We start from the raw sequence: 24,668 nt of genomic DNA on the forward strand, positions 1-24,668 counted from the left end.
GGATTCGAAAATCAAAAGCAAGGAAAATAAGACTGCAGCGTGAACACGGGGAAGCAAAAGCAAGAAAGTACGTGACCATGAAGCGAATGCTCAGTCTCTGAGATCAGAGGCTTGAAGAGAAGGATTAAAACCTAAAAAGAAAGAAAAGAAAGATCTCAGTGCACTCAAGGAGAAGTCCCCCAACACCCTTCCTGCTTATTCTTGTGATGCAACCACATCCTGGCTGATGCCAACTGTACCAACTCTTCCACGAAAGCCAAACTTGGCTTAGTACAATCAGTGATGGACTGCGTGTATGCCAAGTGTATCCCCTGAAGAACGCACTGTGTAATGGCTGAAACTGAGGAATTCGGGCAGAACGAGCGGCTCTAAGGACTGCCAAGGATCCAAGATGTGAACGACGACCACGCACACACAAAGGGACCCATGCAGAGGACTGCTTCGTCCAGGGAGTAATTAATTCAGTGCAAGTTTGACACTGTGGCCTCAGTGGACCCAGACCTTAGAGGAAGGATCTGGAAGATCCCTGGAGTTCCCATCACGTACATTTCTAACCACAGGCACCGTGTTGAGCGGATGCCCGATGATTACGGAGCCCCTCAGTTCTATTTCTTAAAAGAGAGGGTTCCTGAGCCTTCCTTTACCAACTTTTTGTTTCCATTTTGTACAGCAATATGCCACAGCATGAACTCTCCTACTTACCCACTTGCTCTGTTACGAGCGGCGTACGGTTAAATACTCGCTTTCTGATGTTGTTTTGAAACTGACGTTTTGTATCATTTTAAATTTTGTTGGATCTTTTTATAAATCAGAGGACTGCTCACATAAAAAAAAAAAAAAAGATGACAATCAAAAGCAAGGACAACCAAAAAACCACTTCTTTTTGCAAGAACCTCGTCTTGCAAAAGTGCCAATCAAATAAACTTTGTCCAATGTCACTTACCTATCGTCCAAAGTAGTTCACATCAGTAAACTTTTCTATGAAAATGAAATGTAACCTAAGTTCTAGATGTGGCTAATCCCAATTTTTTTGTGGCAGTCAGTCTCAAAAATATTATGATGTCTCAAACTGATGCGGAAGAGAAAGGAATCTTTTCATCGAGACGTGGCATCAAACCAAGAACCTACAAGGTAGAGCGCTCAGCTCCTGTGAGATGAAGGCCCTCCCCGGGGTGGAGGTCACTGGGCATCGGCCGCGGACCCGCTTTCAGACTGTCTGCGTTTCGCCACTTTCCTCTTTTCCTTCTCTGTCAGTCGCTCTGTCAGTTTCTAGGTGCCGTCACGAAGTCCACCTCGAACAGGCCACCTTTTTCCCTCTCGTCTCATCTACTGTACCTAAGCTACAGGCCAAGAGTCCAGATCACCAGCCTTGTCAGAATTTCTTCTAAAATAGGAGGCAGCCCTCGATCTCTTCCGTACTGGTGGAATGCAGGCATTCAGACTCTGTGCCATCTTCTGGGCTGTTCTCAATATTCCGATTATCCCACTTCCCAAAGTTCCCACCTGTGGCCTCTGGAAAGGAACATGTTATACAGTATTATTTCCCAAGACTGAAGCATGGGGGTCAGGAGATAAGGCCCGTGATGTGCCCCCAAATAACTGTGTGACTTTAGGGGAAGTCATGACACCCCAGGCCTCAGTTTCCTTGTCTTCGAACCAGAAGAAGTGATTACCGTCCTTCTTTCACAGAAGCATAAATGTCAAGGGCTGGAAGAGGCTGCAGAGATTATGCAGATACTGCGGAAACCGAAGCCCAGAGGCAAGTGATCGGTCCCAAGTCACAGGCCAATGGACAGCAGGGCTGAAAGTGGGACCCACGTCTCCAGGTCACAGCCACTCAACCAGCAAAATACAAGATCTGAGCAGCTGGTCATTCTTCCCTTTTCTATTTCCCCATTAGAATACACGCTCCTTGAGAACAGGACCGCCCTTGACACACTTCCTGCTTCAATATCCCCAATTCACCCAATTACAATCAGGGAGGAGCCTCAGTGACTCACCCCCTAGATCCGTATTCTCTTGTAGATGCTTACAGTCACCATAAAGAGGGTTCCTGATGGCGCTTCTCATTAAAAAGGTACTGTGTGCCTACCCAGGGTGCCAACAAAGCCACGATGCGCTGGGGGTGCAGGAAAGGAACTGATACAGTTCAGAAGAAGCAGACTGGCTCAGCATAGAAACGCACTACACTGCCTGCCAATCAAAACTATCCCGCGGGGGAATGAGCCTCTTTGAAATAGGTTCAAATGTTTCGGAAATGTTTCCTCATGAGCCTGTGGACTAACCAGCCACCTGTTACACGAGACCAGATACGTGTTTCGAAAAGAGCGCTCTGCCTGTAGTGTAGACGAGGGACTAGAAACAGGCGAGGACGGGTGCAAGGAGACCAGGTAAGAGGCCTTGATGGTGTGATGGCCAGACAGCACCGTGAAGGTACGCGAAAAGATGGAGAGTAGACAGATTCAAGAGGTATTCAGGAAGCGAAATCCACGGGACTTGGTAACAGACTGGATTTTGGAAAGGCGACAGAGGGAGGAGGGGACTTCCGGTTTGCTGACTTACAACTCGATGCATGGTGGAGCATGTTCTAAGACGGGCAATAGGACAAGAAAGCTGGCTTTCAGGGGAGGAGGTGCTCACCAATTCAGTTTCGAACATGGTAAGTTTGAGGGACCACAGAGACATCCAAGAAGAGACAACAAATGCAGTACATAGGTTTGGAGCTCAGGGGACATCTGGGCCAGAAAGAGGCATCTGCCTCCCCTGCCTACAGCTGGTCACTAAAGCTGCATGAAGGGCCACCTGGGGCAAGGAGAGGACACGTGACTGAGCCCATAACCAGCCATTCATCAGCTACAGGAGACAGGAGACGGACCAGAGAGAGAGGAAGAAAGCCAGAAAGCAATGCAGAGCATTTGGTCTGCCGGGAGGGCAAGTAAGCAGACAGGAAAAAGGCCAGCGGGATTGACTTACATCCGGTTAACTTCGTAAGAACTCTTCAGTGGGATGAGGGTGCCTGAAGAGCGACAAGTGAGAAAGTAAAGATGACCCCTGAGCGCCGGCTGTGATGTGCTCCAGTGTCAGGGCGACCCCTCGAGGCGGGAGGGCCAAGTGGAAGAGGCTAAAAGAGGGGCAGGGGTGCAAACCAACAGGAAGGAGTGCAGGAGAGGATGCGAACAGGGTGCTGAGGAAGCAAGAGGGCACGGGCTCCAGGCGTGGGTGAAAAGCTACCTGGAGGAGGGAGGAGAGCCCCTCCACAGACCAGGGAAGGAGGGGAAGGGAACAAACACAAGGATGGGCTTGTTATCAGCAAGACGGAGGAGTTCCCATTTGATGGCCGCTACTTTTTCTGTCCAACTGGAGATGAAGTCATACATCGGGATGGAAGGGGAGGGCCATGACGTCAACAGCACACCCACGCAAACGGGTCTAACTTACCTTGGTCGGCATTGCCACTTTCTCTCCCTACTGCCAACACCTTACGTCCTATTCGTCTATGAGTTGGCTGTCAGGCCTAAGGATCTTGGTATTTTTAAGGTCACAAAGAATGATGTTGCCACCCCGTCGGCCCCAAGTGGCCCTTCCGGATCTGCCGCTCCTGTGTGTTGATCACCTACGTCTTTCACAAACCTTTCCCCTCCTCTGTGCTTCTCGTTAGGTCTCATAAAAACCACTGAAATAACTTTGTAAGTAGTCTCCTGCCGCCACTCAGCTCCAACGCAACAGACGGGACCACGTAACTTCCCGCTTTAAACCTGACGATGAGTACTGTCTCCACTTAGACCCCTGGCTGCAGCCTTCAAGGTACAACTTGCAGCCCCACCCCATGCACCTGGCCTCCTTGCTGGTCTCATTCCTGGCCACTCTTCCAGGCCCCGGCCTCTCTGGACTAAGGGTGGATTCTGGGCACACACGTTCGTCCTACCACCACGCTCAAGAGCCAATGCCAATGTGTGTTCCCTGGCTTTGTACCACCACGTCCAAATTGCTGGCTGGCACCCAGCAGGTGATCAGTGAGTGTCTGCTGACCGGTGAGCAACTGCTACCACTGCCCAAGGAGGTCCACCTCGCGTGTGACCGACTGAGGGCCCATTTCTAGTCAACCGACCGGATTGCAAGTTACCTCCGCTCTCCCAGTGAAAATACGATTTTCTCTCCCTCTCCCTCGGGCACAAAACCTCTCCAGTTACAAAACGTGTAGAAACAGAACCCCGACGGCACGCTCTCCACCCATCCTTTCTGCCACGGAACTGTAACTTCTAAAACGTCCCTCTGAAGGAAATCCACGCTGCAGGTAACCTTTATCTCCAGGTCCCACCCAGAAAATCAATAGCAAAACACACAGAACAGCTGTTCCGTGTATTTTCCTTCTACCAACGAAGTGGTCACGTTAATTAGCCCTACAGATTGTGTGGCATGTTCGGAAATTTTAGAGCCGTGAGAGAACACGGAGCCGCTGGGATTCCAGCCACTTGGCCAGTGTGCTCTCTCCCTACCTCGAAGCGCTACTTTAGGACTTCTATTCTGAGAGTTCTATTTTCTGAACCTGCTTTGACCAAAAGCATTTTGTCAGCTCACAGTGAGAAACATGGCGGGGCTAGGGAAGTCTCAGAAAATGCTCCTGTGATGTCTCATCATCATGTATCCTTAGTTAGCAAAGGGCTTCCGGATCAGTGAGTTCACTTTGTACTCTCTTTTAGACGTTCCATACGAGGGGCACCTGGGTGGCTCAGTCGGTTAAGCGTCCGACTTTGGCTCAGGTCATGATCTCACGGTTCGTGGGTTCAAGCCCCGCATCAGGCTCTGTGCTGACAGTTCAGGGTCTGGAGCCTGCTTCAGATTCTGTGTCTCCCTCGCTCTCTGTCCCTCCTCTGTTCGTGCTCTATCTCCTTCTCTCTCTCTTAAAAATAAATAAACATTAAAGTTTAGACATTTCATTCGAGTTACACCTTTTATTACAGTGGTTTAGAAACACCACTGTACAAGAACAAGAGTAGCTTCTTCCTCAGTCTAGACACCCCTACATATTAAAAACAACAATGGCCACAATACAGAGGATTCAGATAGAAACGCTTTTTAAGGCAGAGTTTGGGAGATATGATCTGAATGCAAATATCAAAAGCTGGTTTTTTTTCCCTTGAGAAGGAAAAAAAAAAAAACATATTGGGACTTGAAGCCACCAAAAAATAAGACACTTAAACTCACTCTTTCAAAATTTTAGGTGCCTACAGAACCAAAACTTTTAACTTTTTCACACCGAAGCCAGCTACTGAGTGGTGTCAAAAATCCCAATCCTTAAAAAGTACACATATTTTTTTTTTGATAGTTTAAGTACAGACCCCGAGGGATACACAAGCTGGGTATGCAAAGCTCCTCCTGGCTCTGATTCAAATCTTGGACATTTTCAAGGCTGTGCTTTGATGAACCTTTATCGTCAGTAAAACGTTCTCAGTTTAGATCTCTAATCAGTACGTTTAGGTCCTACAATTATCCGCAGACAAGTTTCAAGTTCACCTTAGGAAGAGAAATGGGGCAACTTTAGAAAAGGACAATGGTCCGCTCTGTAGCCCTGAAACAGAAGTAAGGACAGTACAGTCTTTATATCTCTCATTCCAGGAGCTGTAGACGAATGTCAGGCAAAAACTTTAGATTAAGGGCCTTTTTTACCCGACCCGATCCCTGGGTGAGCACGTACGTTTAGAGACGTTTTCAAGACACGCTCACCGAGCTTCTAGGGGCAAGGCACTGGCAACAAGCTGCTGTCAGGCAAGGGGGCCGGCAATCTGACCGCACCCCGCGCGGTAACAGAGTCGGGTCCTAACAGGGGCGTTTACATTTAGCTCAAAACTTTCAGGCCTTTTCACTCCGTAAGCGCGATTTCACAGAAGTGCTGTCTCCAGGCTGCACCTACCAAACCCGAGGCCAAGAGACTCACTGCGAAGCGCAGCGAGGTCCCCGCCGAGGGCCGTCCGCTGCGGGCGCGGCCCGGGAAGCGCGCAGGAGAGGCCCGAGGAGAGGCCCCGGAGGGCAAAGGAGGGCAGACCACCCACGGCCCGGCTCCAGGGAGCGGAGCCCCCGGCGCGCACCTTCATGAACTCGTCCTTGTCGAAGCAGAGCGTGTCCGGCCCCTTGGGCAGGTTCATCCTACTTTTCTCCATCCCGCCGGCCGCCGCCTCTCGGCGCCGAGACTCGAGCGAGGAGAAGTAGGAGCCTGCGCGCTCGGACGCTGCGGCCGCAGCCACGGCCAGTTTCCACGGCACAGAGGCACCGCTTCCGCCAACATGGCAGCGCCCGCGCCGTGGCCAATGAGCGAGGACGCCGCGGGTCCGCCTCCGCCTGCGGCCGCCAAGAGCGGCGCGCGGACCGCCGCCGCTGCTTCGGCGGGTCGTGCTGCCCCCTTGCGTCGGAGGGCGGCACTGCGGCCCCGCGCACGCTTCCTCCCGGTAGCCCAGCTCCGGGCCAGGCGGGGTGAGCCCGGGAGGGGACGGGCGGGAAGGGTCAGGGGCGCTCCCTCCCCACCCCACCCTTTCCACTGGAAAATCGGCTCGCAGCCCGTGTCTTCTCCCTGAGATTGTTCCGCGGAGAGCATAGCCGTGGCCGGATGCTGGCCCCTTGGTTCTGAGGCCGGTCTCCCAGAGTTGGACACATCGCCATGTCACTCCTCCGGTCCCCGTGCGCCGCCGCCGCTGCCGCCTGGGCGCTGAGGCCTCGGTGGGAGACTGGGCCACCGCCCTTAGCCCCGGCACCCGCAGGCGAGCGTAGCTTCTCCTCCCGTGGGCTCCGATCCTGGGAACTGCCGGGAGGAAGGTGGGCAGCTGGGCACACAGCCTTAGGTCCTCTGGGCAGCAACCTGCTCCACTTCGGGCTCAGGTCCAGGGTGGGCAGCTTCGGAGAACAACTTTGGGTCCTCAGGGTTCTTAAAACCTCGAGATTTTGTCGCTACCTGCTGACAAAACACAGCCGACAAGTAGTGCATGCGTATTTTTTTCTAATCTAAGCCAGGAATTGGCAAATGTGTGTGTTTGTGGCCAGTATTGGTGCAATCGCCGCACCTCCCCGCAGTTTCTGAGACTTTCTTTCTCCTCCTCCCCGCCACCCATCCCCAACATTTATTTGAGGTTTTCTTTCTTCTTCCTTTGTTCTTTGTCCCACTGCTGCCCCCGCCCTTTCGTGTGAATGCCATGGTCAAATGATGATTCATTTTTCTTTTTTTTCCTCCTTGAATCTGTGACAACTCAAACCACAAATCAGGCTTCACACTCTTCACCCTGCAAGTCTTTGCTTCCTGCAGCCTTGCTTTAAGAAACCAGGCCTCGGCTGCTGTTGGAGATGCCATTAACCCTTAATAGTCCTAAAAAGGGGGTGGAACAGCGGAAGACAATGCCTTACAAAGACAGTCTTGTGTTCAAGTCACTCCAGACAGGAAACCGGCCGCGTTTTAAACATGTGGGTATAGAATCTGCAACAACCTATTCCCTACCATCGGGCCTGGCAAGGCTTCCTTCGCGAAGGAAATATTTCCTGCCAATACTCAGAGAATGTGACAGTGGATGAGAGCTGGAGTCAGTCCAGAAAATCAGAATAAAGTGCCACAGGAGCAATTATGAGGAGCGCGCTCTGTGGCCCTATTATGTTTCTGTGGCTATAGGGAATGAAAACCTCATCATCTGGTTTTCGTTTGTTTACTCTTATTATGAAATTTTGCAAACATGCAAAAAAAAAGGGTGGAGAGCACAAGCCTTCCCGAGCCTGTCCACGAGCAAGGGGAGGGAGGGGGGAGTGTCTAAAATACATATCTTAAGTTTATTTACTTATTTTGAGAGAGAGAGCGAGCAGGGGAGGGGCAGAGAGAGAGGGAGACAGAATCTCAAGTAGATTCGGCACTGTCAGTGCAAAGCCCCATGTGGGGCTTGAACTCACGAACCGCGAGATCGTGAGGTGAGCTGAGATCAAGAGTCAGACGCTTAACCGACTGAGCCACCCAGGCGCTCCTGGAATATATTTTAAAGCAAATCCCAGGCACCACATCATTCCTGGCTCCCAAATACCTTGGTTTATAGTTCAGAGAAAGCTGAGGAACTCTAGCTGAGCCAGGAGTTGAACCGCTCCTTATCTCCATTATAATTCCCTTCCGCAAGTATTGCCAGGCCTTTGGTAAAGAAATGAACCTGAACATGTGCCGCCTGGGGTGCTAATGTCGAGGATGCTGAAGGGGTTAGGTGGCAAAGAAGGATAAAGACCCCGCTACCTGCTCTCCGCCCAAGAGTCAATGGGGAACAGCCAAGACCCCACAGAGTGGGCTTGGAATCATAGGCTGTGGTAATGATACATCCTGTCAAAGCCAGGAGCTGCAGGAATGACCCCAGATGCTGATGGAGAGCGTCTCACTTCGGCTCAGGTCATGATCTCACAGCTCGTGAGTTCGAGCCCTGTATTGGGCTCTGTGCTGACAGCTCAGAGCCCGGGGCCTGCTTCCGATTCTGTGTCTCCCTCTCTCTCTGCCCCTTCCCCCACTTACAATCTGTCTCTCTCTCTCAAAAATAAATAAACATTTTTTAAAAAGTAGGTACGTAGCCTAATCGGTAAAGACATGATCGGCAGTCAGTCTATCCTAGTTTCTCCTCTTCTCCGATCTGTACTTTCCTCACGAGAGAGGCTTGAAATTGACATTTTTTTTTTTTATCTATTCCCTAATTTGTCTTCCTTGCCTTAATCTCATTCTAAAGCTTGTGCCTGCGAGTTCATTTCTAAGTAAATGTTAACCCCCTGTGACTTTGCATCTCTGGAAAATTCTCAGTTCCCTATTTTCTCTGCCAATGTGACAGGTCCCCATTTCTCCTTCCCACTCTTCTCTATTTATACTTTTCATATTTTTGGCAGCTTTGCTGCGGAACACTCAAAAATCGCAAAGAGAAATATTGTGCTCCGGGAACTCACACGAGCGTTTTCTCCAATATCATCCATCTGCCCCTTCTGATCCTTTCCTGAACTGTTGGACTGAAGCAGCCAAATCCTCCAACGGCAACCAGAGTTGTCTTTGTTCACTACTGCAGGAGAGGAGGGTTTCCATTTTTTTTTAAAAATGTTAATGTTTTTTTTTTTTTTATTTTTGACAGAGAGAGAGAGAGAGAAAAAGGGTTGGAGCAGAGAGAGGGAGACACAGAATCCGAAGCAGGCTCCGGGCTCCGAGCCGTCAGCCCAGAGCCTGACGCCGGACTCGAACTCACCAACCGTGAGATTGTGACCTGAGCTGAAGTCGGATGCTTAACCGGCTGAGCCACCCAGGCGCCCCGAGGAGGGTTTCCATTTCGAACTGGAACTGATTGTATAGTCTGGCAGCCCCAAATTCCCAGGAAAGCAAGTGTGAGGCAGGGTGTGGAGGACAGACATCGTGGCAGAGGGCTCCATTCAACTTGAAAATCTCACAATGAGCCAAGAAGACCATTTCAACATCTTCTGTATTTGAATTGTACCCTCTTTAGTTCCAGAGTGGATTTGAGGTCATTTGGTTTGATTCTTAAATATTTCCCATTCCAACTAGAAAACAGATTAATCCTAAGGGATCCCAAATTCTGCCTCTTCCCCCCAATCAGTGAGTACCCAAATGGGGTATGACAGTACCGGAATATTCTCCCATGTGTATTTTATAACAGACTAACATTTTATCGGTCTTATTCAAAGAATAGAAATGATAGCGATAACTTTTTAAAAAGCATTATGGGGAAAATCATGAAAGACTATGAAATGAACCTGAAAGATTGTAGTGTTTTCAGAGGGACGTTAGGTGTTGTCTCACGTATCCTTCTGGGCTATCTGATTCTGTGGGATATTCTGTGCCTTTCTTGTGTTTGAGCTATTTTGCAACTCTGTAAATCGTACGTAATTGTGGTGGTAACATCTTAGTGGTTCCCTTGTTAATTAATGAATTAAGTAAAATCCTTACAAGGGTTCATCTTATGTTTGCATAAAGGTCATTATTTTATCTTTTTGAGAAAATTATTGGGGCGTCTGGGTGGCTCAGTCGGTTAAGTGTCTGACTTTGGCTCACGTCATGATCTCACGGTTCATGGGTTCAAGCCCTACGTCGGGCTCTGTGTTGACAGCTGGAGCGTGGAGCCTGCTTCGGATTCTGTGTCTCCCTCTCTCTCTGCCCCTCCCCTGCTCGTGTTCTGTCTCTCAAAAATAAGTAAACATTAAAAAAATTTAAAAAAAAAGAAATATGTATTTAAAAAAAGGAAATTATATACAAGCAGCATTTCAATTAATAAACTATGGTAGGATTCTAGTAAATGAGAGTGCAGAGAAATCAAATCAGAGTGAATTTTAGAATCACCTTCTGTGCCCCAGTCCTATGCCTGAGGGAAAGAATGGATGAAGTTCAAGACCAGGCAGTGGCCCTGAGGCGTTCGAAGAATCTGTGTAGACACTGGCATGCATGACAAATGTACAGGACTCTTTCCCATCAGTGTTCCTCAGGGTTCGGTTAACCTTTCTCTTCCCAGCTCCCCTCTCCTGTAGTGAGATCAACTGTGCCCTTGGTTTCAGCTCCCGTTCACGAGCTAATACCTCTCTAATTGCTTAACCACCATCGGCTTCTTTCCTCCCATGAAACTGATCACCTCCTTATACTGTTTCACTTTCATATCCCACCGGTGCCTCAAAACTCGGCATGTTGCAAAGATCGTCCAAACGATGATACATCATCTTTTCGGAAAGGCTTGCTTCTCCTTCATTTTGTTTCTTTACAAATGGCCTCCGCCAATGCCAACTGCATGTACCAGAAAGCCAGGAATCAATCATACAACCGAGCCAACCTGTTGTACTTTGAAACACTTGACCACAAACCTGCGATGGGTATTCAACACTGACTACAAACTCCCTTGTCTCTCCAGTGGGTTTGCTACCCCTCTAATGGACGACCATCTTCAAGACTTGCCTCAACAACCCCCCCCCTCCACCTCTTCTGAACAATGTCTCCTCCCTCTAAGCTCATGCCTACTGTCACACTTCAAGGAAATAAAAACGAATTATGGAGGAATTCCTCTTGTCACCATCAAATCAAACCTATACCTGCATTTGTATCCATTTTGTTCATTTCTAAGCATTTATTCCACAAATATTTAGTAAGTACCTGCTATGCGCTCCACACTGCCCTGAGTGTTTGCACATCTGTAGGGAACACTACAGAAAAGTCCCTGTCACTATGGAATTTACATTGCAATTGGAGAAATGTACAAGAAACAAAGACAATGTTAGCTGAAGATAGCTCAGGTTTATCGAGAAGAGCAGTGAGAGACTATTAAAGGGGAGGACGTGCCCCCAGCTCTAACCTACCCAGCTGGGTGCCCTTTCTTGTGCTTGGGATTCTTCCCTCCGGCATTGCCAGGGACATAAGGTCTCCTTTCCAATGGATTGTTGCCATCAGCATAGAATTGACCTTCTGTCTTCAAAACAAAACAAAACAAAACAAAACAAAACAAAACAAAATGGACTTCCTTTGACCATACTTCTTCCTACAGCAACCTCTTTATTTCTTTCCCCACTTCATTCACAGTATAACTTGTAAAATATTTGTCTATACCTGTGGGTGCCTAATTAGGGTACCGTGTCCCCAAAGATACTTGAAAACTCTCTAAAGAATCCTTGAAAAGGGGCACCTGGGTGGCTCAGTCAGTTAAGCGCCCAACTCTTGGTTTCAGCTCAGGTTGTGATCTCATGGTTAATGAATTCAAGCCCCGTGTCGGAGCTAATAGCGTGGAACCTGCTTGGGACTCTCTCTCTCTCTCTCTCTCTCTCTCTCTCTCTGCCCCTCCCCTGCGCACGCGTGCGTGCGCTCTCTCTTTCAAAATAAATAAACTTAAAAAAAATGCCTTGTGCCCAGATCATTTTAAGGGAGTCCATTTCCAGATCCATACTCCATATGGCCTCTGTAATATAATTCTATGTCCAAGAATGGGTCTGATATCATGATACTCCCCTCACACCCTGGGACAGCAACATACACCTCCCAAATCTTATTAGAGTATATGACTTGGGCTGATACCAAAGTTGAAACACCGCCTTTGTTTTAAGAAATGCCCTTCAGTGAGTAATCTTGGGGCTCCGCATTAAGTGCTTCCTCTCCTTATTAAGGTTGAAGGTTAGCATTGGAGAGAAGGTATTTGGGCTGATGTTGACATGCTGCAAAATCAGAAGGACAATCAGTTCGGGTTCGTGACACGGATGCCTTTATATTTAAATTAAACTATATATATATCCTTTAGGGACACGATAGGAAAAAAAAAACACAAGTAAGCATTGTAATGATTTCTTTCCATTCCAGTGTGGTTCGGTAAATAAAATAATAGAAAACTAGCTTGTTCTTCTTTTCAAAAAATGACATGGTATCAGGAACATGTTATTCCAGTGAAGTCAATCCTTTCCTATGTTATTTTTTTAAATATTGTCGATGTCTAGTTAATAAAACTATACACGAGCTTGTGATGCAAAGTCTCTAATTACAAATTTCAGACACCAGCTTAAAAATGTTCGAGGCGTGGGGCGCCTGGGTGTTTCAGCTGGTTAAGCATCTGACTCTGGCTCAGGTCATGATCTCACGACTCGTGAGTTCGAGCCCCGTTGCATCAGGCTCTGGGCTGACAGCTCAGAGCCTGGAGCCTGCTTCAGATTCTGTGCCTCCCTTGCTTTCTGCCCCTTCCCGCACCTGTGCTCTCTCTCTCTCTCTCTCTCTCTCTCTCTCTCTCATAAATAAATAGATAGATAAATAAATAAATAAATAAATAAATAAATAAATAAATAAAACATTAAAAACAATGTTCAAAACACCAAAAGTGTCCCCAGCTATTGTTCAATCTGCCCTGGGAGCAAAACTCCCGGCCTCCCAACCCCCGTTTGAGAATCACTGCTCTAGATAATTCCATCTGGCATTATTGATTTCAGTACTTCGTACAGACTGAGGCTCTGAAGTTAGTGTCTCCAATCCTGACCTGCCCTTGGAGCCCAGACTCACATGTCCAACTGCCTACAGCATTTTTCTCCATATGAATATGTAACAGAAGTCATATTGTTTTAAGTTTATTTATTTATTTTGAGAGACAGAAGGAAAGAGAGCAAGCACGTACGGGGGAGGGGCAGAGGGACAGAGGGAGAGAGAGAATCCCAAGCAGGCTCCATGCTAACAGCACAAAGCCTGACTCAGTGTTCGATCCGCAATCCACAGGATCATGACCTGAGCCAAATTGAGGAGTCAGATACTCAACCTACTGAGCCACCTAGGTGCCCCACGAGAGTCATATTTTCAACACGATTTCTTTTTTTTTTTAATTTTTTAACACTTTTATTTATTTTTGAGAGACAGAGACAGAGAGAGCGTGAGCGGGGATGGGTCAGAGAGAGGGAGGGAGACACAGAATCCGAAGCAGGCTCCAGGCTCCGAGCTGTCAGCACAGAGCCCAATGCGGGGCTCAAATTCACGGACCTCGAGATCATGACCTGAGCCAAAGTCGGAAGCTTAACCGACTGAGCCACCCAGGCGTCCCTCAACATGATTTCTAACCTGCTTTCTCCTCAACCAGCTCATTTCCCAGTCTCCTCATATTAGTAAATGGCATCCGCATCTACCTAGTGGCTAAAGCCTCAGCCCCCGAGATGACTCCTTCCTTTCCCTTATCTCGTATCTAATCCATCAACAAAACCTGCTGATTTTACCCCCAAAAGCAAAGTCAGACTTGATCACTGCTCTTCATATCCCCAGCTCCCATTTGAATCCAAAACCTGACATTTTTTTTTGCACTTCAGATACTGCAGACAGGCTCTGGTCCCGCGACTACACCTGTACAGGTGCATCACGGGACCGTTAGGAACTACCACCTTGCCGAATCCGATGATTAATTCCCAGATCTCAAATGACTCAACCCGTCCGTCCTAAATGACACAGAAGGCCTTTCACTTTGCTTGGAATGTTACACTTTATTCATCTAGGTTCTGACTCTTCCTTCGTTTCCCACCCTTGTCACTGATGGCTGCTTTCGGTCGGCTTGGCTGGGTTCTCCTGAACTTCCTGACCTTTAAACGTCGGTGGGCTCCAGGACCCAGACCTTCGGTCTGAGTTTCCTGTTGCGTTAAAAACCAAAATTCAGGGGCGCCTGGGTGGTGCAGTCGGTTAAGCGTCCGACTTCAGCCAGGTCACAATCTCGCGGTCCAGGAGTTCGAGCCCCGCGTCAGGCTCTGGGCTGATGGCTCAGAGCCTGGAGCCTGTTTCCGATTCTGTGTCTCCCTCTCTCTCTGCCCCTCCCCCGTTCATGCTCTGTCTCTCTCTGTCCCCAAAATAAATTAAAAAGTTGAAAAAAAATTAAAAAAACAAACCCAAAATTCAACTGAGTAAGTTTTAAAAAACTGACTGCCTTTCTTTAATGATTCATGAAATGGGAAGCATCCCATCTAACAGATCGAAGGGAGCTCTGAGGAGCTGTATAAAATGAAAGGCTTGTTCGGCACAGGGGAGGAGGAGCATAGAAGCAACACCAGGCAAAAACAAAAACAAAAACAAAAAAAAACCAAAAACAGGTTGGTTACGGCCAGGTGACTTTCCTTCAGGGGATGGCAGGGGTCTATCATGCAGATGATCCGGTGGCTCCTGATTGACTCGTTTGAGAGGGGGGAGCCCATGCTGTAATTAAGTCTCAGTTTGGTGACATGCGCTTAGCATAAGCGACGCCATCTTGGGCCTGTTGCCTTGTTTTTAATGGTTGCTTCATAGCAAATAACAGCAAGTTGAGTAGCTTTAAACAACCCAGTTTATTATCTCATCATTTGTCACCAGGAGTCCAGGCACAGCCTTATGGGGTCCTCCGCTCAAGCTCTCACTCAAAGCAGAAGTGAGGGTGTCAACCAGGCTGTTCTCACCGACGGGCTCACCTGGGGAAGAATCCGCTTCCAAACTCACTCAGGCTGTTGGCAGAACTCACTTCCTCGCATCTGTATGGTTTGGTGGGAGGTGGGGAGGAGATTCCGGCTGTGAACCAGACACTATCCTCAGCTCCCAGGGGCCACCTGCAGTTCCCTGCCATAGGTGGCTTGAAACATGGCTCTTTGCTCCTTCAAGGCCAGCAGGAGATCCTCCTACTATCGTGCGAAACCAGAGTCTGATTTAATGTGATGTAATCATAAGAGTGATAACCTCTTACCTTGCCAAGTTCTACTAGGTTAAGAGCAAGTCCTAGGTCCCGTCCGCACTCAAAGGACATTAACACAAGGGGACAGACACCACGGGGCTGTCGAACAGCCTCTGTCCGTACTCACTGGGTAGATAAGCCCACTCCTTCTCACGTCCTGAAATGTCACCTCTATCCTAATGACGCTCGTATTTGTGTCTCCAGCCTGGACCTCATCCCTGGACTCCGAACGCACGTACTCAGCTGCCTGCTTGGCATTCCTGTCTGGGTTCAACCGCCATCTCAAAAGTAATACTTCCAAAGCCAACCACCCCTGTTTCCCATCAAACCTGCCTCTCCTGTAGTCTTTCCCATCTTAGCAAATGGCACCTTCGCTGTTCCAGTGCCTCGGGCCAAAGAATCGTAGAATCATCCCAATTCTTACCTTCTCCATACACTCCGCACTTAATTTATCTACAAATCCTGCGAGTTTGCCCTTCAAAATACACCCAGAATCTCACCACTTCTCCCCATTCTCACATCTACCACTCCGGTCCTTCCACCACTCTACTCACCCTAGATCGGTGGTCCTCGACCAGGAGGGTTTTGTCCACCGAGGGGACTTTGACAATCTTGGAGACCGTATTAGTTGTCACAACTGGGGGAAAGGGTGCTGCTGGCATCTAGTGGTCAGAGGCCAGGAGTCCTGCTAAATAAACATCCTGCGGTGCACAGAATAGCCCCCACGACAACAAAAATCTATGTGGCCCAAAATGTCAACAGTACAGAGGTCATGAAACCCTCCATCTACGTTCATGCGAATAACCTCCTGACTGGTTTCCCTGCCTTCACCCTTGCTCCCCACCCCACTAGTCTGTTGTGCACACAGTAGCCTGCATAATTCTTTTCTAATCTAAGTCAGCCAAGCCTCTTCAAAGCCATCCAACAGCTTCTCGTCTGGCACAAAGTTAAAGACAAATCCTTCTCAGGGCCTTTGAGACTCAACACGACCCCACTGCCTCCCTTACGTGCCTCTTACCACTTGCCTTCTTGCTCTTTTTCTTTGTCCAGCATTATTGGTCTCTGTTCCATTCTTTAAACGCACCAGATGTGCTCCTACCTTGGGCCTACTGTTTGCTTTGTCTGGAACGTTCTTGTCCAGACAGCACAATTGCTCGCTCCTCAATTTCCTCCAGGTCTTTGCTCAAACCAGAGTCTTCTCTGACACACTCCTCTATGAAATACCAATAAAAAATAAATACGAATCTGCTCCCTTAAGCCCCCAGCCTCCGTGTCCCCTCACCCAGCTTTACTTTTCTTCCTAGTCCTTGTCAACATCTCACATGTGTGTGTGTTTATTTGCTTATCTTCCGACTCAGCCGCTAAAGTGGAAGCTCCATGGGGGCAGCAAATTTATTTTTTCTATTGTTAACTATTCTACAGAGCAGCGAAAGTGAACTTTTAAAAATGCAAAAGGAGGACACCTGGGTGACTCAGTCAGTTGAGCATGTGACTCTTGACTTCGGCTCAGGTCATGACCTCACGGTTCCTGGGATCGAGCCCTGTGTCTCTCCTTTTCTCACTCTCTCTCTTTCTTTCTCTCTCTCAAAATAAATAAATACACTTAAAAAAAAATTCAAAAATAATCCCATCACCACCTTCCACTCGCCAGGGTAAAACCCTTCAGTCACTTTCCATTTCACTCAAGCCCCAGTTGACAGTCTACAGACCAGGGCAGATCAAGATTTCAGAGTTTTTTTTTGTTTTTTTTTTAATGTTTTGTTGTTTATTTTTGACAGAGAGAGAGGCAGAACACAAACAGGGAGGGGCAGAGAGATACAGACACGCACACACACACACACACACACACACACACACGCACACACACAGAATCGGAAGCAGCTCCAGGCTCCGAGCTGTCAGCACAGAGCCCGACGCGGGGCTCGAACTCACGAACCGTGAGATCGTGACCTGAGCCGAAGTCAGACACTCAACCGACTGAGCCACCCAGGCACCCCAAGATTTCAGAGTTCTTAATCACGGAAAAGATTATGATGTCATCGCCACCAGAGATAATTTTAAAAAATTTAAATATTAGATCCCGAAGTAAGTGTGTTAAGAGCCTAACAATTTTGGATTTCACGAAATCGCATTAATCTTAAACCTGTGTGTGTTTAATCTTTCCACTGCCCCTTCTTCCCTCCTGCTTCCGGCACTCCCCGCACCCTGCCAGAACTACCGTTAACTAGCCTTCCAAGCTGTCTTCCCATCTCCAGCCATACACCTTTCTTCCTTCCCTCCCCACACCAATCTATGCTCTACACTTCTTCCAAAATGATCACTCTAAAACACCCATCTCATTATGTCCATCTCCTATTGAAAATAGCACCTCCTAAGGATGTCCAAGTTTCCCTAGTGTAGGACTTTTGCAGGACTCTTTGATGGCAAGTGACAGCAATCCAAAGCGAAGTGGATGGAACGAAAGGGAAAAACAAACAAACCAACCAAACAAAACAAAGGGATTTCCAGGTTCGCATAGGGAAGGATACTGTGGTTCATCAAATCAAAAGAGCTGAAGAGTTGGAATTTCAGAGTCAAGAACTAGGGACTGGAAATCAGCAGAACACATGTTCTTTCTGTCCATGTCTCATGTTTACTTGTCTTCATGTGGCTGCTTTCTTCTTTGGTCAGAGTCTCTTCGAGTGTTAGGGAGGGAGGCCGTTGCCAAGTCCTGAATCCCCACCAGCAAGGCCGGTAACGTCACTAAAAAGATAACCTCTCCTTCCTGCCATTTACATATCAATCCCCAGGAGATTCTGATTGGTCCGTCTTTGAGTCAGGTGGACCCACCACTGTGTGTGTTTATGTGTGTGGTCCCCAGACCCCGTAAAGCATGGAAGAAATTACCCAGAGTCAATGCAACGCTGTCCCCAGACAAAGGAAGATGAGAAAGCACAGTGGTCAGATGCAACATAATGGCCACTAGCTTCCACTGCTTACCGAACATGGCACATAACGACCTTACAGATCTGGTGCCTAACGATCTCTCCCACTCCACTTTTATCCACTCCTCCCTCATGTTCCATGTTCTTTTTTTTTTAATGTTTATTTTTGAGAGACAGAACGTGAGCGGGGAAGGAGCAGAGAGAGAGGGAGACACAGAATCCAAAGCAGGCTCCATCCAGGCTCTGAGCTGTCAGCACAGAGCCCGACGCGGGGCTCGAACTCACGATCCGTGAGATCATGACCTGAGCCGAAGTCGGACGCTTAACCGGCTGAGCCACCCAGGTGCCCCTTGGGTTCCGTATTCTAACCACAGTGAACTGCTGTGAATTCTTGGATGCCTTTGGCTATCTCTTACCTCCAGGAGGTCACACTTACTGCTCCCTGTACCTAAAACACTTTTTGCTGGCTTGTTTTACAAATATAATCCTTCCATGGCATGCCTGGGTGACTCAGTCAGTTGAGCATTCTGACTTCAGTTCAGGTTGTGATCTCGTGGGTCGTGGGTTTGAGCCCCACGTAGGGCTCTACGCTGACAGCTCAGAGCCTAGAGCCTGTTTCAGATTCTGTGTCTCCTCCTCTCTGTCCCCCGCCTGCTCCCTCTCCTCTCTCTCTCTCTCTCTTTCTCTCAAAAATAGACATTAAAATCTTAAAAAAAAAAAAATACTCCCTGACGTTCTTCAGTACTCTCCTCATACATCACCTCCTCCAGGAAGTCGGTTTTGGTTTATGGATTGTTTATTATTTAGGGATAGTAAGGCCAACAGATCAGGAGATACCTTTCATTGAAAAGACCCTTGGTTACTAACAGACCCCATAAGGAGGGAGCATGCCAAGTCACCGGGGAGGGATGGGACAAGACACAGGACAGCAGCAGGCGTCTGTCAGGATGGGGCTGGGGATAGAGCCTTTATTGTGGTTTCTGCAGGTAGAATGGGGAAACAGGGGCAGCAGGTTAGGACCGGCTGGTTTGAATACTTTCGGCAGGTGCTGGGGCACAGGGGCTGTCCCTGCCGCTACTTGGCTCTGGTATGATCTGGTCCCTGAATGTGCGAGCTCCATAGGAGAGGCGGTTAGGGATCCGACTCTGGATTCATTGCTTTGCGTTTAAAAAGCACCCCCCCCCCCCCGCCCCAGGTGAGTTGTTTACTCCGTCTAGGAATTGACCAACCCTGGGAGGGGCAGTCCTTCCGGGGTCAGCAAGGCCCCAGATTGTCAAAGCATCAGAAAACAGAAAATAAAAGACTTGGTCACTAGTCTTCCCCGACATTTTTTTCAGCCTCTTCCCCTAAATCAGATTTATGCAGCTCTTCTCTGCGATCCTGTAATCACTTGTACAAAACTCTGTCACAGCAAGGTGGAGGTGCCAGCAACAGCTCCAGCGAACTTTGACCTTCGAATTCCTTCTAGGGAAGCGGCTGAGAAGTTTAAGCTGCCTGAGTTTAGATTTAATGGGTATGTGACCTCACTTTATGCTGATAGCCTATACGACTGCACATTGAGTCGTCGCTCACGCGTCTTTAAAATATTTTTTCATCATGTATTTTATTAAAGTGATGAAGACAACACTCTCGATGTGCTATATCCTGAATTTCGACACAGTACCGGCCGCCCCCACATTGACTCATGCGGCCACCGTTCATTCATCTTCGTACAGAAGCTATCTCTTTTCTCTGCATCGTGGTGCATATATTTGACCTTCACAACACGCAGTTCATTAGCAATATTTAAACTCTGAGATGCCCTTTCAAACCGTTCAGGCCTGTGGATATCTGCATATAAAACCTGTAAAATCTTACGCCAAGATGCTACTTGTGCACTTGGTTTGTGCCAGTGGGCATAGCTCGATTCGTGTTCGTCCCTGAGGTCTTCATGCTTTCAATGGGACGCGATAGCCAGCTATACGATAGCAAGTGAGGGACTAACACATCACGGTGTACATTTCAGCTACTCTCCGTTTAGGGACGTGAACATGCATTTGGTATGCTGAGGGATTCAGCTTTGAAGCAAAGATTTTTATCATTCTTTTCTTCGAGCTTTTGGGTCACTTGAATTAAGGAGTGCCCTGAGATTGTCATGAGTCAGCATTTATCTGCAGTTACTTATCTGTATGATCAAAATTTTCTGAAGAAACACAAGTAAACACAAAAGAAAGCACAGCTATAGTTTGGATTCTGACTCAAACTGTCGACCACAACTCCCGATTCCACATTTTATCACCTCAGGGTTCTCGTTCGTTGACTATTTTAAGTAAATATATTTTATACATTTGCAGTTATAAAATGAATTTATAGTAATAAAATGCACTTTTATTGCTTTTCTATTAATGGATTTTGGTTAATTCCCCCCCCCCCACTTTTAAAAATAGAATTTATTTAAGTTCTGCTATGGACTGAATGTTTGCATCCTCCCTTCAAAATTCATATGCTGGAACCCTAATCTCCAGTGCAATGATATTTAAAGATAGAGTCCTTGGGAGGTAATTAGGTCACAAGGGTGTGGCCTTAATAATGGGACTAGTGCCCTTGTGAGAAGAGACAAGAGAGAGCCAAATTCCTCTTTCTCTGATCTCTACTATTAGTGTTGAATTATATTCCATTGTATGGATGCGCCATAGTTTATCTATCCATTTCCCTACTGAAGGACATCTTGGGTAGTTCCAAGTTTTGGCAATTATGAATAAAGCTGCTAGAAATATTTCTGTGTAGGTTTTTGCGTGGACATATGTTTTCAGCTCATTTGGGCAAATACTGAGAAGCACGATTGCTGAATCTGATGATAAGAATATGTTTAGTTTTGTAAGAAACTGCAAAATCATCTTTCGAAGTGGTGGTACCATTTTGTATTCCCACCGGCAATGAATGAAGGTCCCTATTACACATTCTTGCCAGAATTTGACGTTGTCAGTGTTTTGATTTTTTGCCACTCTGACAGGTGTGCAATGGTGCTGTAGTTTCAATTTGCACTTCTTAATGACACGTGATGTTGGGCATCTTTTCATTTGCTATTTGCCATCTGTAGACCTTCTGTGGTGACGTGTCTGTTCAGGTCTTTTGCCCATTTTCTAATAAGGTTGCTGTTTTCTTATCATTGAGTTTTAAGAGTTCTTTGTATATGTTGGATATCAACTCTTTTATCAGATATGTGTTTTGGAAACATATTCTCCCATTCTGTGGCTTATCTTCTTATTCTCTCGATCAATTGGTATTTTTGCTCAAAAAAAAAAGGGGGGGGGATGCCATTGATTTCAAAAGTCAAAAAGTGCTGTTTTGGTAGTTTTCCAGACTATAGGTGAATCTCCTTGTTTCATTGATAAAGTTTCATTAGAAGTTAAGTGTTCACATGGGGTGCCTGGGTGGCATCTGACTCTTGATCTCAGCTCAGGTCTTGATCTCAGGGTAGTGAGTTCAAGCCCTGCATTGGGCTACATTCTGAGAGTAAAAAAAAAGAAAAGAAAAAAGTTAAGTGTTCACAAAAGACATACAGCAAATAGTCGCAAAACCGTGACTAGAACATATGTCCCTAACTACCATGTGATGATTCTTTCTTCTATTTTCTTCTATGAAACACTTTCTTGGTTCTTTTTTCTTACAAGATGATGAGACACAATCATGAGTGCCAGGATTCGCCCCTAAATTAATCTATGGCCTTCCTTTTGCATAATCCTCTAGCTGTTGGGATTTCTGCTCAATAGATTTTCAAGGTGACAGAGAGACTCAAGCAGACTTAGGGCTTCTGTCCCTTTTTTTTTTTTTTTTACATTTATTTATTTTTGAGAGACAGAGCACAAGTGGAGGAGGGGCAGAGAGAGAGGGAGACACAGAATCCGAAGCAGGCTCCAGGTTCTGAACTGTCTACACAGAGCCTGACACGGGGCTTGAACTCACAAACCGTGAGATCATGACCTGAGCCGAAGTCGGACGCTTTACCGACTGAGCATCCCAGGTGCCCCTTCTGTCACTTTAATAAAAACTTTTTAGGGGCGCCTGGTCTGGCTCAGTCGGTTGAGCGTCCAACTTCAGCTCAGGTCACAATCTCGCGGTCCGTGAGTTCGAGCCCCGCGTCGGGCTCTGGGCTGACAGCTCGGAGCCCGGAGCCTGCTTCGGATTCTGTGTCTCCTTCTCTCTCTGCCCCTCCCCCGTTCATGCTCTGTCTCTCTCTGTCTCAAAAATAAATAAACGTTAAAAAAAAAAATGTAAAAAAAAAAAAACTTTTTAGAAAGTATTTCCTTGAGTTAAAATTGGCATTGTCAGACAGATGTGTGAGTCTGAAGCTATTGTTTCTGAACCCTCACTTATTTCACTGATATTTATTGGAGTCTGCTTCAATAAATATTTAATACTCAATATGAGTATCAGTTATTATATAACAAAATATTACTATATGTATTAATATGTAATAACATAATGCAGAATTATAAAAAAATATATGATATTAATATAAGTATGACACACTAAATATAATATGTGGAATATAATCATCATATTATATTATCATATCAATAACTAAATGCAACAAATAAATAGGTAGGCAGGTCCTATACAAGACACAAGAGACAAACAGTAGCAAAGAGGAAGTTCTCCCGGCCCTTCTGACGTTATACATTTTTTCCTATGATATTAAAGACAGTTATTTTGTGAACTGGTGGGCCAAAATAACTGATTTGTGTGTAAGCCCCTCCTAAAAGGGTTCCCAATCTGTCATTTACTTTGAATACTGTACATTTGACTCAAAATCATGGAAAATCAAAAGAACAGCTCTAGTCTGGCGTGAGCTAGACACAAAATAAAGTGAAATGGCGTGACTTACAGAAAACGCTTACAGAAATTTATTGGGAGGCTCGGTCCTTGAGAGAACGCAGGGGCAAACCGAAGGCACTGAGGGTATTTGTGGGTGTTTCGGAAGGAGTGTCCATTCAAGGACTTTGGTTCGCGTATTACTGTGCCTTCCAGACTTTCAAAAAGCAGAGACCGGGAGTGAACTGGACCGTGTGAAAGGATTGCGGACTTCATCAGCGATTCAGGATGCGGGGCCAGGACGTGAGGGTGATCTGGCTGCGACGTCTGTCACCCCATTGATCGCCAGGGTTGATTTGGCTGATCTGGCTGGCTAGGCAGGTGTCCCCTTCCTCCCTCACCATTCCGTGTGTGTCCCTCCAGAAGCTGCACGCTGGGTCGAACAGGACGACCTTCCCTGATAGAGGAGGACAGTTCTTCGGTCAAGGGTATACGAGTTAGAACCTCCAAACAAGCTCTCACGGATGCAGGGCCAGAGGTGCGGACGTTGTCAGTGAGGCAAGGAGCTGGGGAAGGTGGCGTAAGTGTTACGTATCCCGGATAAGCCATTTGGGGGTTGCTGGCAAGTTTCGGTTTCTGAAGATGGAAACATCAACTTACATTTTAAGTCCTTAAAAAGACGCTAAAAAGCTAAGCGAGTATCCATCCATCATTTGACAGTGAGAGTATAGGCAGGTGTTTTCACCTAAGTAGAGCTCCCCCTACCCCACATCCGCCCTTCCCTATGGTCACTGAGGTTTGCTGGGATTGCGCGTGGAGGTACGCAGAAACAGAGCAGAGTGTCCCAAAGGGAAGGGGACAGCAACTCTCCGTGTTCTTTTTTTATTTTTATTTTTGAATCTTCATTTATGTATTTATTTACTTTGAGGGGGAGGGGAGGGGAGAGAGAGGGAGAGAGAGAATCCCAAGCAGGGATCGACACGGGGCTCGATCTCACAACAGTGAGCTCATGACCTGAGCTGAAATCAAGAGTGAGACTCCACTGGCGGAACCACCCAAGTGCCCCAGCTCTGCTTGTTCTAAGACTGACATCAAGTAATGGAGACCATCTTTTTCAAAAAGGAAGTCAACGTAATCCCACTTGGGCCTGAGGTGACATTCCCACGGGGACTTCCGTCCCTATAGCCGGGCCGTAAGCCTCAGGGAAGACCACAGGTACCACCGAAATCGAAGAAGTGGTTCACCATCTGAGTCGCGATGTCAAGATTTTTTTTTTTTTTTTTTGAATCCACAGTTAGAAAAAGTCTCTTCCTTTTAATCTTCTAGAAGCCAGGCCTAGGAGGAGCCAGTCCCTAGGAGGGACTCCAGAGGGGTGCTTCTTCCCTAGTGTGGGGGGAACGTTCTTCTTGTCATGAAAGTTGGGTCAAGACGCTTAGTGTCTGGGTGGAGGAAGGTACGGTGGTGGGGGTGCGGAGTTGGCTGGACAGAAGAGGCCGAGGCAGGCTCCTGGCTCCATACGGCCTGTGTGTGGCATACAGATGGCCCAGCGTTCCTCCAGCTTCTCACGAGGAGCGGGACAAAACCAAAAACCAAGGGTTGAGGGGCAACAGGATGCAGGGACTTGATGATAGGAGCCAGTCTCCAGCAGGGGGAGCCCACGAGACCCACCCCAGGGCCATCCGCAAGCCAGCGCTGTGAGGAAAGACCTCCAGCGCCACAGGATACAGCGGGAAACCAAAGTCTTTGCGCCCCACTGCCTCCAGTCCCAACCCACCGA

The 24,668-nt window shown here is 47.4% G+C and overlaps 1 protein-coding gene and 1 pseudogene across 4 annotated transcripts in view; one reads left to right on the forward strand and one right to left on the reverse strand.

The window, feature by feature from the left end:
• The window catches only part of COG2 (component of oligomeric golgi complex 2), a 47,057-nt gene extending 40,074 nt beyond the window's left edge, over positions 1-6,983 (reverse strand). For 2 of the 4 annotated variants that reach the window (XM_043596338.1, XM_043596337.1), the window contains exon 1: positions 6,087-6,288. In XM_043596338.1, the coding sequence (XP_043452273.1) occupies positions 6,087-6,158 (72 nt within the window). In that variant the 5' untranslated portion in view covers positions 6,159-6,288. Of the gene's footprint in view, positions 1-6,086 lie in introns of all 4 variants that reach the window. The other 2 variants (XM_043596339.1, XM_043596336.1) reach the window with 2 other exon arrangements.
• Positions 63-3,893, forward strand: LOC122493486 (annotated as a pseudogene).
• Positions 6,984-24,668: the final 17,685 nt, after the last annotated feature.

This window comes from Prionailurus bengalensis, chromosome D2 (genome assembly GCF_016509475.1).
Source record: "Prionailurus bengalensis isolate Pbe53 chromosome D2, Fcat_Pben_1.1_paternal_pri, whole genome shotgun sequence".
NCBI lineage: Eukaryota > Metazoa > Chordata > Mammalia > Carnivora > Felidae > Prionailurus > Prionailurus bengalensis.